This window comes from Chenopodium album, chromosome 1 (genome assembly GCF_948465745.1).
Source record: "Chenopodium album chromosome 1, dcCheAlbu1.1, whole genome shotgun sequence".
Taxonomy (NCBI): domain Eukaryota; kingdom Viridiplantae; phylum Streptophyta; class Magnoliopsida; order Caryophyllales; family Amaranthaceae; genus Chenopodium; species Chenopodium album.
Window position 1 is genome coordinate 90,021,732 of NC_137834.1, and position 12,592 is coordinate 90,034,323.

The 12,592-nt window shown below is 33.4% G+C and overlaps 1 protein-coding gene across 1 annotated transcript; it reads right to left on the bottom strand.

The window, feature by feature from the left end:
* Window positions 1-386: 386 nt before the first annotated feature.
* LOC145626337 (serine/threonine-protein phosphatase 7-like) lies at window positions 387-8,981 on the bottom strand. Its single transcript, XM_081678765.1, has 5 exons — window positions 8,482-8,981; window positions 6,465-6,971; window positions 5,408-5,554; window positions 948-1,055; window positions 387-658 (listed from the first exon to the last, which is right to left on the bottom strand). Exons 1-5 carry the CDS (start codon window positions 8,917-8,919, stop codon window positions 578-580), a joined length of 1,281 nt encoding a protein of 426 aa, XP_081534891.1. The 5' UTR covers window positions 8,920-8,981; the 3' UTR covers window positions 387-577.
* Between the last annotated feature and the right edge of the window lie 3,611 nt (window positions 8,982-12,592).

Here is a 12,592-nt window from a genome sequence, read left to right on the forward strand (position 1 = left end):
TTTCTTCTCAGTTTGTTAAGTATATTTGCAACATTGAGGTGTTTTGTAACAAGAAAGTAGAGCAGACTATATCATCCTTACGGTTCAACACACCAAGAATTACAAAGCAGCAAGAAGATATGCAATCTGAACACGTCCGCATGTATATTTCACTCAATATGACAGAAAAAACACAGACGAGAATACTGATGCAAGAATGCAAGACTACAAAACAACGGTACACAGTTAACTTCAACTAGACAACTTATGGCACAAAGATTAAAGAATAATATGGAGTACTGATTAACCTCTAAGCACCGTAAAACATACACCAACCCACTCCTTCAAGAAATATAACAGAATGAAGCATCGGAAAACAGAGAAAGATTATAGTGATACACCTTCAGTGTCAAAAACTTCAAAATGTGAGCCGACAATTATACACTCCTCCAAGGTTTCCTATTGGCTAGTGATACAAATAGATTAATGGGGCACATCAGCTGTACTGCAGCTGCTTATATACAACAAAAAATGCAAAAAATAGAGGTAAATTAATCTACATACCAAAGATGTGATGTTCTTAAGGGGAAGCATTCCTTCATGCGGATGACACCATAGATGCTAAGTCCAGTTCTTCGTCAGAATCCAACACTTCCTCAAAGTCATAATAAGGATTAGCCTGTCACAAAGATCAAATAATATAAATTTACTATCGTATAAACATAGCAAAAATTCCAAACAGCAATGTTCTGAATAATGAATGTATAAATTGGAAGAAAATTACATTTAAAAAGTTGAAAGATGCGGATGAAGGTCAAATGAAAAGAGCATATAAATGATGGGCCATTCATTAATACATTTACAAAATATTCATATTTTGCACCGCCTCTAATGCAGGCTATGCACCATATCACCCAAAGAAAAACAGGTATGTCAATTTTACTAATCAATTGTAGAAAAGTTTGTACCTTTGGTCTAGGCAAGACAGCTTCAAAGCTGTGGAATACCGGAGTATCAAAATTAGGAGGCTCCAGCATAATATATGCTCCTCTATTTCTATATCTCTCTTTTGTTGCCTGCAATAGAAGAAAATTTGTTGTAAATTTTATCATTTAGTTCCAATATAGAGCACTCCAAATCTCCAAAAAAAAATTAAAGGCAGTCTACAACTTAATAATACATGACCTACACATGCAACTGCACACCAAAAATAGCACTTAAAAAAGCTTCTTATTGCCTCGTTGTCAATTGATATTTCAATCATCAGTGTGATATACCAACTTTTTAAAGGAGCTTTTACATCTAGCTTGCACCAGCATAAAAAGATGTAACTAAATTCATTCAAAACAACTAGGCATCAAGGTAGGGTCAAAAAGACTTGCAATAAAAAAGCTACATGGTGCATTCACCTGTTGACAGTTTTTGTTCAAGCATCACCAATAAAACTAGATTCTTTTTATTCCGTAACTATGGGAAGACCTTACCCCATCCACACTTACCAGGGAAAAAAAATATATAGAGGATGGACATTATACCTTATATTAACCTACATTTTCAAGATTTAGACAATATAAATCGCATCCTATTCGTCCACTTTCAAAAGGACATGACATTTTATTAGTTTCACCATCAATACCTGAATAAATTGAGTGCCATACACATATTGGTCTGGGGATGGGCAGGAGTTTCAACTTAGCCAATTAAAATTCTGGAGAGCTTGCACTGCAAGATCCTCAACTAAGACAATCTTCTTGCAAGGAATATTTTCCAGTTGCAATATTAATTATGGCTAGGCCCGTCACCGATCTTATAATTTGATACAGAAGGAGCATATCACTTAAGTCTTAAGGTACAGGATTTTAACTTATTAGAAAGCAAAAATCTGTAAATTCTGCCCTTACTCCAAAATCAGAAAGAATTACACTGTTTCTTCAATCATAATTAAACAACTTAAGATAAGCCACATGGAGTAAAAACCAGGAGAATCTCGAGAATATATACTTTGAGAAACATTATTTTTGTATTTAAAAAAAAAAAAAAAAAAAAAAAATCCTTCAAAAACTTAGTTGCATTTAGGTGTAATAACATGCCGCTAATTAAACCTGGCAATCCTGACCCAGGCCCGATGAACCGACCCGAATGACCCGACCCATGACCCGAAATTGACCCAAAACCCGAATTAACCAGCCCCGACCCATACCCGACCCGAAGTGGAACTGACCCGACCTTGACCCGAAACCCGAAATGACCCAACCAAAAACGACCCGACCCGAAGTTGACCTGGGACCCGAAACGACCCGAAGTTGACCCGACCCGAAAATGACCCGACCTTTAACTTCTTTTAGTAAATAATTATATAAGTTATAAAAAGTTTATATTACGAAATCTAATATATATAAATAAAGTAGGCATTTTTGGAGAGCATTGGGAGCGCCACATAAGAAAAAGTATATTTTCGACCAATGAAAAATTAGATTAATAATTTATTTTAGGATTAAAAAAATCACACGCCACGTCGCCACCTAAGCAAAAGCGACGAATAATATTTAAGAATTTTGACACATACGAACAACGAATAGAGAATAATTAAAATTTAAATTATTTTTAAAAACCAATAATTATCTTCTCTTAAAAATAAAAATAAAAAATAAAAAATAAAAAATAAAAAAAAACTAAGTAATAATTATCTATATGGATGCAAATTTTTTATCGCAAATATTTTTAACCTTTTCCTAGCAAATATTATAAAAATTTGATTTTAATAATGTATTCATCGAGACGAATAAAACTAAATCTCATATGACTAATTTCCCATAATTTTTAATAGTCAAACGATTATAAATGAGACTAACATTTTAAACAGATCAAGTATATTAAAATAGGAAAAATGGAAAAGAAAAATCCAACCTTTGCACTTTTTTCTCCTAAAAATCCAACTTTTATTTTATTCCTCAAAAATCCAACCTTTATACCCCACCTTCTATAACAGATCCATTTGACCTTTAACCGGTTAAACAAGTTAATTTTTTTTTTTTAATTCTCTCAATTTCCTTTCTCACTCCTCCTCTTTCTCACTCCTCTCTCCTCAGAAATGGAAACAACCCAACAATCCACCAATGACACCGCCAGCACACCACCAACACCAACACCTGTTAACCACCGTGCCACCAGAACACCGCCAGTACACCACCAACACTAGTCTCTCTCCTCTTCTCTTTCTCCTGCTTTGTTTCACCCAATTCCCAAACATCTCCTTTCTTCTTCCTCTTCCCCCCATTAATCCAAACCCCAGGAAGATGACCAATAATGCCTTCAATCACAAACAGGGAACAAAACTTGTGTTGATTGTTCCCATAAAAACCCACTATATGGGCATTTGTTTCTGACGAGATTTTCATGTGTTTGGACTTTGGAGTGTTCTGGGAAGCATCGAGGTCACCACCACCCCAAACAACTCGCACCGACACCACCGCCCGTAACCACCGATGGTCAGAGAATAAAGAAGAAAGAAAAGAAATGTTTGGGTTCGGGGTGGGTTGTCAAAGGTTTTCTGGTCAGACTTTCAAGGGAGATGGACGTCGCCGGCGATTGGGGGACGACTGGGCGCAGAGAGGGGAGCTGTGCCGTGCGCCGGCAGCGAAGGGGAAGGGGAAAAAGGTGGCTGGCTGGTGGAGGTGGAGGTGTTTGGCTGGTTTTCTGATTTTTTTTTTTATTTTATTTTTTTTTTGTTTTAATTTTTTTTGTTTTTAACAATTAAAATTTTAATTGACCTAAAATTTTAATTGACCTATTAATAGCTAACACGTGGCATATGACTTAAAAAAACCGGTCATCAACAGGTAATGGATCTGTTGGAGAAGGTGGGGTATAAAGGTTGGATTTTTTAGGAATAAAATGAAGGTTGGATTTTTAAGGAGAAAAAAGTGCAAAGGTTGGATTTTTCTTTTCCATTTTTCCATTAAAATAAACACATAGGCAAAAGACTAACACGAATAAAACTAAATCTTATCTGACTAATTTCCCATAATTTTTAATAGTTAAACAATTATAAATGAGACTACCATTTTAAACAGAACGAGTATATTAAATAAACACATAGGCAAAAGACTTATTTTGATCAATAAAAAAAACTAAATTTGTCATTTATTTTATGAATTAAAAATTTAAATTGTCACATAAGCAAAATTAGTGAATAAGGTTTGAGATTTTAAATTCAAGTGTCACATAAAATTAATAAAACAACAAAGGATAACTTTAGTGTTAAAATTAAAAAATTATCTTATGATATTAGAAATTTTATCCATACATTTAATGAATGATCTTCATAAATATACAAAATTTTAAATTAAATTAAATAATTAATTAGAACCGTGCATCGCACGGGCTTACATCTAGTTATACATTAAAATAGACCCAACAACATCTTACATGACTACATTGACTTTCATATAATAGCTAAAAAAGATGGTCAAAGTGAGAGGTGTGAATAGTGCAAAATGTCAAATCGTTAAGAGTAATTTGGGACTGAGGGAGTATAAGAATAATTCAAAGAAATTATTACAACAATGACAATGATAATAAGAGTACGTATTAAAACTAAGATCAATAAGAGAGTGAGGTATAACTCAATTAGTTAGAGCATCCCTCTTAGTTTCAGGATATCCTAAAAGGGATTCTCAGTCTAAACACACACACACACACAAAAAAAAAAAAAAGGTTAATAAAAGTCAAACAATTACTATAATCCATGAAAAAAATAGCCTTAATAAATATAGTGAGTTTTTCGTCAAAAAATAAATAAATAAACATATATACAAAGTTGAATTTAACCCAATGAATCAACCGAATACGACTCGACTCGAAGTTGACCCGAAAATTGGACCTGAAAATTGACCCGACCCAAACCTGACCCGACCCGAAGTGTTGACCCGATACCCGACCCGATTATCAGTCGACCCGAAACCCGAAATGACCTGACCTGCCAGAACTTGACCCGATAACCTTTTGACCCGAACTTGACCCGACCCGAAATGACCCGACCCGAATGACCCATTTGTCAGGTCTACCGCTAATGCTACTTTTTTTTAATAAGGATACAAAATGAATACCTATAGCAGATAAAGAGCACATGCAGGGGCAAGTGCAACACAGGTTGCCTTAAAATATAAAAAAAGCAAGGCATCAAATAATGTTGATAGCCCATGATGAGGAGTTAGCACATGGAAGAATGTTCTCCATGATAAGAAAAACAAGAGCTTACATACAAATGCTTTAATCAGTAACCTTGACAAACTTCCCAAAAAAGGAACATCAAGCATGAGCAGATGACATTCTTATCCTAAATTCAAACTGTAAGAATAAAACATACGGAGTATAATACATGAAAACAGATATAGAAAAGGCAGGATATGTAAGGAATGGAAATTACCTGGAACTGTGGGTAGTCTGGAGCACTGAACAGAGTGATAACCTTTCCAGACTCCACATCATGATCAATTGTGTAGCCTTGATCCATTCCTGCAAGATCTGGCCGTTTTTCCCTTGCATCCGGGCCTTCATGTGATCTAATAATCAACTGTCATAAAACAAATGTCAATGGTATTTTCAACATTAGCACTCTAGTAAACAGTTGTTACAACTAGTTGGTTAAACCAGAGAAAATAGAGCAAATGTTTCAATGACAATCACATTAAGTCCCAAACAATAAACTTCAAAAGCAAAGGGCATAATAAATAACACATCAAATTTTGCACCCAACAGTTATAATGAGCTAACAGAGACAACCATCTTATCTCCATCAAAAGTGCTAAATTGAATGTCAGATTATTCTATTATCATTATGGAACAAGAAGCTTTACGAATACACAACAGCACCACTCATCACGGATACAGGAGGTCAAGATACACAGATGCATGGTTAGGACCCCAGGGGGACTCAATACACAACTTCACTATCGTTAACTGATGAATAAAGAGTGGCTCTAATAGACCCACATAAAAGAAGTAGTTCTGGTACAGAACCAATATGTGACATGGTTTGGAAAATCATGCCGTGATACTTGCTACTGGCTATTATTTTATCACATGGACCAGTGCGCAACCTTAGTGGTCGGTTATGGCAGTCATTACACACAAAGAAACTAGTAAAGTTCCAGAGGAGAATGCTTCTTTATAACTTCAGCTTTTAAAATAACTAAAACCCGGCATTTCTCCAGTTACTCAAGGTGCTAACATATTTGACAATATTTGAAATTAACTTTGTCTCATTTGAGCTGATGAAAATGGAATATGTCATAGCAACTCAATGTAATGTCTGCTAGATGCTCCATCTGTGCATCACAAGATTCACAACCAGTGGTTTCAATGTACAACTTCTAATGCTTAGAAGGGGACCTATGCGTTTCATTGTTTTACTGGTTAAATCATCATTTTGCAATAAGTTAAAAACTGAACAAAACTAGGAGAATAAGAAGATTGACAGTCACCTTCAGATTGAACTTTTTCAAAAAATTGTCAGTGCAATCAGGACCCCATAAAAGTCCAATGCCTCTCTGCGTATTTGGTGAAAGGCCAGGTTTTGGTGAAGGATCAGACCACAATACATCTCCGGGTATCAGATTTGGACCTTCCCAAGGAGGGTCCAGAACTATTCTTCGAGCTTTAGACAATTCCTCAAAGGAGCCAAGTGACAACTTGTCATCAGAGTTTTCCTCAGAATTGATGCTAATCTTTTGGTTTCTTTTCTTGCCTTGTTTTCTTTTGGACGGAGGAGCAGTTACACTCCTGAAAATTCCTCCATGAGCAGTATAAACTTGACCAGCTATAACAGTTGTCAAAGGAAGTCCTTCAAAGCAACCTAAACACTTGCGGTAGACATGCTTCCCTTGACTGCCATACTTGGTCATAACTTCTTTTTCAAAACCATAAACACCGGTGCAATATTTGGACTCATGATTTCCACGGAGAAGATATACTCGATTGGGCAAATAAATCTGAAAAGGAAATATGTTGTTTTACAAGAATGCTTAAAAATGAATTAACAAGAAGGAAAAATAAAATAAAAATTAGAAAAGAAAAGTGTATTGTAATGAATGAAGAATCCCCCCCCCCCAACCCTCTCCCAATTTTCAGTCCTCCGAGGCATTTAGAGATGCCCATGTTTGGTGCAACACCTCAATTATAAAAATAAAAAAAGCAATCAACAAAATCTTAGGCCGCCTAAGTTGTCCGTCTATAAATTGCATTGACCACTTATGCTAGAAAAACAACATTATGAGCTCATACAAGCTAATTAAAATTTAAAAGTGCTCCTCTGCTCCAGAGTCCAAAATGCTGTTCAAGGCCTTCAGGCCATCTATAAAGCCACTATTTATATCCCAGCTTAGAAACACCCCAGCAACTAAGAAGCTGAAGATATTTAAATTGAAAAAAAAAAAAAAAAAAAAAAAAAAAGTATCATTGGCTATGACACAAGTTACACAACAAAGAAAATGTAACTAAAGATGAATGAGAATCCGTAAAAGACCACCAGGCAGCTCATCGACTGACTTATGCTAAAAATATACTCAAATTTAAGCTCCAACATAGGAGTTTACAAGTCCAAGCAATTCCATAAGTTTGGCATTTGATCTTCATTATTTCAAGATAATCTTACCCACTTCCAATCCACGGCCTAGCTTTCCATCTATCGAATCACATACCGTATACTTATTAACCTCTCTTCAATACCTCAATGAGTGCATCAAATATACTCACATTTAGGCTCCAACATAGGAGTTTAGAAGTCCAAGCTATTCCATAAATTTGGCATTTGATCTTCATTATTTCCAGATAATCTTACCCACTTCCAATCCAAGGCCTAGCTTTCCATCTACCGAATTACATATCGTATACTTATTAACCTCTCTCCAATAACTCAATGAGGGCATTTCCATAACCCTTAGAAAATAGGGCAAATACGTATTATCTATAATATATCAACATATAATATCGTTTTCAAAAGACAAAATATCTCTAGATACATAAGATAACACGTACAAGCTAACCCGATCTCTGTCCCTCAAAAGTCTGAATTACTCACCAAACAAGCATAGAGATTTACCTAAGCCACCAAACTATAGCACTAACCTAAGTGGTGATAACAGATTAACAGATAAGCACAATGACCCGAAACCGAAATGAAAATGAACTAATATTACAAATACAAATTAACCAGAGTCAAGCCAATTCATCAAAATCAAATTCAAACTAAGTAGCATATCCCAAGTCCCAACCATTTAATATGTAAAGCAACCAGCTTGATAACTACAATTAAACTCCAATGTACAATAACCAAATAACATGAATATAAATTGATCAAAAATAAGAACAATATAACATCAATTTCAAACTCAATTCAAAAAACACCGACAAAATGATCAAAATCAAATTAGTATAAAAGCAAACATTGAAATTAAAATGGGTAAATTTCAGAAAGATAAAAAGGTACTACCATGAACAGACCTTCCAAGCCAAAAGCAACACAAAAGTTTCAAACCCCCAAGCACCTCGATCAACATAATCGCCATTAAAAACAAAAATCCGATTATCAGAAGGTAACCCAGCATCATTCAGCAAAAAAATTACATCATGTAATTGCCCATGAACATCCCCAACAACAACAACCCTAGAATCGGAAGAAACATCGTCAATTCTCACACAATTGGGCTCTTTGTGAAGAATCTTCGAGCCACAAAGGATTAATTTATCGAAATCAGGGACCGGAAGAATGGAGGGAAGATCAGTAGGAGAGAGATTACGTGAAGACCAATCGAAAGAGGACATTAGATTAAGGACCCATTCTAGGGTTAGGGTTCCATCTTGCGGCCATTGAATTGGGGGTGGAGATTGAATGTTGGTTGCAGTTGTTGATGATGCAAAAGAATCTGCATCGAATTGCATAGTGAAGTTGAAATGAAAGTGATGAGCTGTTAATTTCTGAATTCGGGTTAGTTAACTAGTTAACTTTGAGGTTTTTTGTGATTTTGGGAGATTTATGTTCAAGAGGTGGCCCGTTTGGGACTTTGGGTCAATAAATTGGTCTTTTTTTTTTAGGTAAAATTAGGTCAAAATGAGCTTGGGCTAACTTGAGCTAGCCTGGAGCTAGTAATTTGATCCGTGAAGCATGAATTCATCTTCTAGCGGATAGGATAGATGAGTCACGGTCTGTTCTGTTCAGCTTAATTTCAATTTAATTCAGTTTATTTTAGCTCTAATCAGTTCAATGCAGTTTCTAATATCCTTCTCTCATAAACAATTCAATTCAGTTCAGTTACGCTCCAATCATATCAGCTCATTTCAACTGTTTTCCGTAAATCAAAACTGGCCTTCGTGGTGGTTCAAGTTGGAGTGAAAGGAGTACGATTTTAGCTTGTCAAGGCTGGTTTGCTATGTTAAGCTAAATCAATCGAGTTGCTACTCAGAAGTATGAGTATAATTATGTTTCTTCCACTGATGCAATTCATCTTTGGGTAAAATCATCCAACCAACCTGCAAGTTCCCATGCATGCTCAACTCAAGAATGTAAATGGGATGGTATGGTATGGTTTGAGTTTGGATCTGATTAGATTGGCTAAAGAACAACGGTTTTATTCTTTCGTCATTTTCCTCCATATATTAAACAAGTATATTTACATGCTCAAACAAAATAAGTTTATATCATTTTGAATAAGTTTAGATAACTTAAGATAATACAAAGCAAATTGAAGATATCACACCCCCGATGTTAGATTTCATGGTGCTTACTATAATCTAGAAATTGACGCATTTTCATTGAACAAAATATTTATGGTGACATTTCCTTAAATTAGTTATCTCCATTCATTTTTATTTTCTAACTAATAAAAAACCTATGTAGAAAAGAATGAAGATGGTTCTCTCTCTTTTTTTTTTTTTTTTTTTTTTTTTTTGGGTTTAGTGATGATATTATTTGTAGGCATAGAGCACCATCAAGAGCAATGATATGGGCGGGATTTGATCTCCGATTTTGGTTTCGATCACGTACTATCAAGATTTTAACCAACTAAGTTTCGTTCATTTCACCTTATTTTTGCTGAACTGAAATTATTTTTACTGAAACAAAATTATATTTGCTAAACTTAAATTATTTATACTGAACTTAAATTAATTTCAATGAACTGAAATTATTTTTGCTAAACTGAAATTATTTTTACTAATTTTCTATTATAATTCTTCTTTAAGATAACTGAATTTTAATGAACTGAACTTATTTTTACTAAACTGAAATTATTTTTGTTTAATATTATTTTTTTTAAGGTGAAGTGAACAGGGCTTTAAAATTAGTTTTAGAAAACTATACAAACAACAAATGACGTAGATGAAATATTAGTACAAATCTATAAATCAACCTAAGACATGAGATCGAATCTCTTAATATTACGTATATCATTGTTGTTAAAAATCTAATTACCACTCTCCGTATTTTGACGGAATTTTTTTTTTTTTTTGACGGGATATTAAATACTCCGAATGTTGATTGCAATAGTGTAGCCTATTTGTAGGCTTACCGTCCAAATCAAATGTTATTCCGATCCGAATATGCAATAACATTGGCTGCTAGCTATAGCTAGCTAAGTGATGTGCACCTTCCTTTAATTTAATTGTTAACACTCATAAAATAAAGCTATTAATAACAAGGTCGGTTCAAATTCATGGTGTAAGCGAGTTTTAGGCTAAGATTAGTATATAGATTAAGAATTTGTCCATACACCACAATGTTAGTTGTACGCTACAAAAGTACAAATGTACGTAATTTGATTGTTACAGAGTATTATAAGCAACATTCGACAAATTGTAGTTCATGTATGAATGTTGTTTACACAATTCTGAACTGGATTGCAAAAGACAGCAATTAAATTAATCAAATTAAAAATTGAACACGGTTGCATAATTATAATTTATACATTCATGATGTCGTATTAAGATTGTGATATTTGTAAAGGACAACATAAATCTTATCAGTAATCTATTTTAATATATTTGAAATTATTAAAGTTTAGTATGAATTGGAGTACTTTTTTATTTTTAAAGCAAAAGTTTGATGAAGTTTAATTTACTGATTATTTATTGAGCTAATTGATCAAAAGCCTTTTGTATCTCGAAATTAAACTAAACTTATTTGTTTTTTCTTATTTATTTTCTTAAACTTAATAATAATTTATACGTATTATATAAATTGTCCAAACTTTATTTCGTGTAAAATAAAAATGAATTGTACATGAGTAAAATAAAGCCTCCACTAATACAAAATGTGTTCTATACTTCTATGCATAGTATCAAGTAGAGGCATTTATTGTAAAAAAAAGAAAAAAAAAAAAAAACTCTTTACGTTCTAAATAGCTATATATGTACTCCCTCTGTCCACTAAAGAAGTAAAGAACGACCATTTTCGGTTGATTTCACGGGTATTAAGAAAGTTAAATAAAATTATATTGAAAAGATTTGAGATTAAAATTAGACCAAAATAGTCGAACTTTTAGGGACGGAGGGAGTAGTATTTTATCAATGTGTGTTGTGCTTTGAAATGGTACTTATGTTTTAATGGGTGACAATATTTTGCCAATTGATTTTTACTAGTGTATCTGATTCTTACACAAACTTACAATGGCCTATTCTTTATCAAAATTAATATACTAGTATATGCAAATACTGTATATAGTATTCGTAGTATGAACAAGTCCTATTTAGTTTATATTTTCAGATAATGTAATCTAACCAATAATAGCTGAATGAATTATTAATTTAATGAAATTTCATTAGTGGACCAGTGAGCCTCGTAAGCTGTTGACAAATGACACTGATCCAATTCTTTAAAATTACAGCAATTATGTATACTAACACTTGCAAGCTATGTAATTTTGATCATTAAATTTTCAAAATATCCTTAAAAAAATATATAAATAAATAAAAATAAAATTTGATCATAAAAAGATTAAATCAAGTGAATACTTAATTCAGTGATAAGGATTGTATCTCATAAATATGAGATTGTGAGATCAAACCCGATTAGATATAATACATGACTAAAGATTTCCTTATCCTCCCCTACTCCCCTTTGTTATTTAAATACTTCGTTCTAAGTAATTTATAATTACTTGGTTATTGAGCCGATTTATTTATTTAATTATTCATTTTGAGATGGGAAGAGGGTGTACAATTGTGTACACATATGATTAACGTTGGTTTGACGAACACGTACGGTAACAAACCGTTGAACAAGATTGGTATATTATGATGTTTGTCTTCTTCACTTGTTCTTCTTGATTTATGTTTGTTCTGTCCCCTCCACCATTCCCAAATTTTACTTATTATTATTAGAATTTTATTATTATATATTTATCGAAATCATACAGGATTTTTTGTCAGATTTCATCCCAAATATGTTGCAAATAAAATGGGAAAGTATCTTAATAAAAACAAATTTAATTAAAGAAAAATATTGTTTACACGTGAAATAAGTCTTTTTCAAACCTAACTTCATCAAGATCGAATTCAAATTGGACCAGACAAATTATGCTCAAACAAAATTGGTTGATCAATATTGTTTTCTTTCCTT

Excerpts from the sequence above, each read along its gene's own strand:
- LOC145626337 (XM_081678765.1), bottom strand. The coding sequence starts at position 8,919 with ATGCAATTCGATGCAGATTCTTTTGCATCATCAACAACTGCAACCAAC. Across the intron at positions 1,056-5,407 it reads CAGACTACCCACAGTTCCAG|GCAACAAAAGAGAGATATAG; the intron begins GTAATTTCCATT and ends CTTCTATTGCAG. Across the intron at positions 659-947 it reads CTGTCTTGCCTAGACCAAAG|GCTAATCCTTATTATGACTT; the intron begins GTACAAACTTTT and ends TCTTTGTGACAG.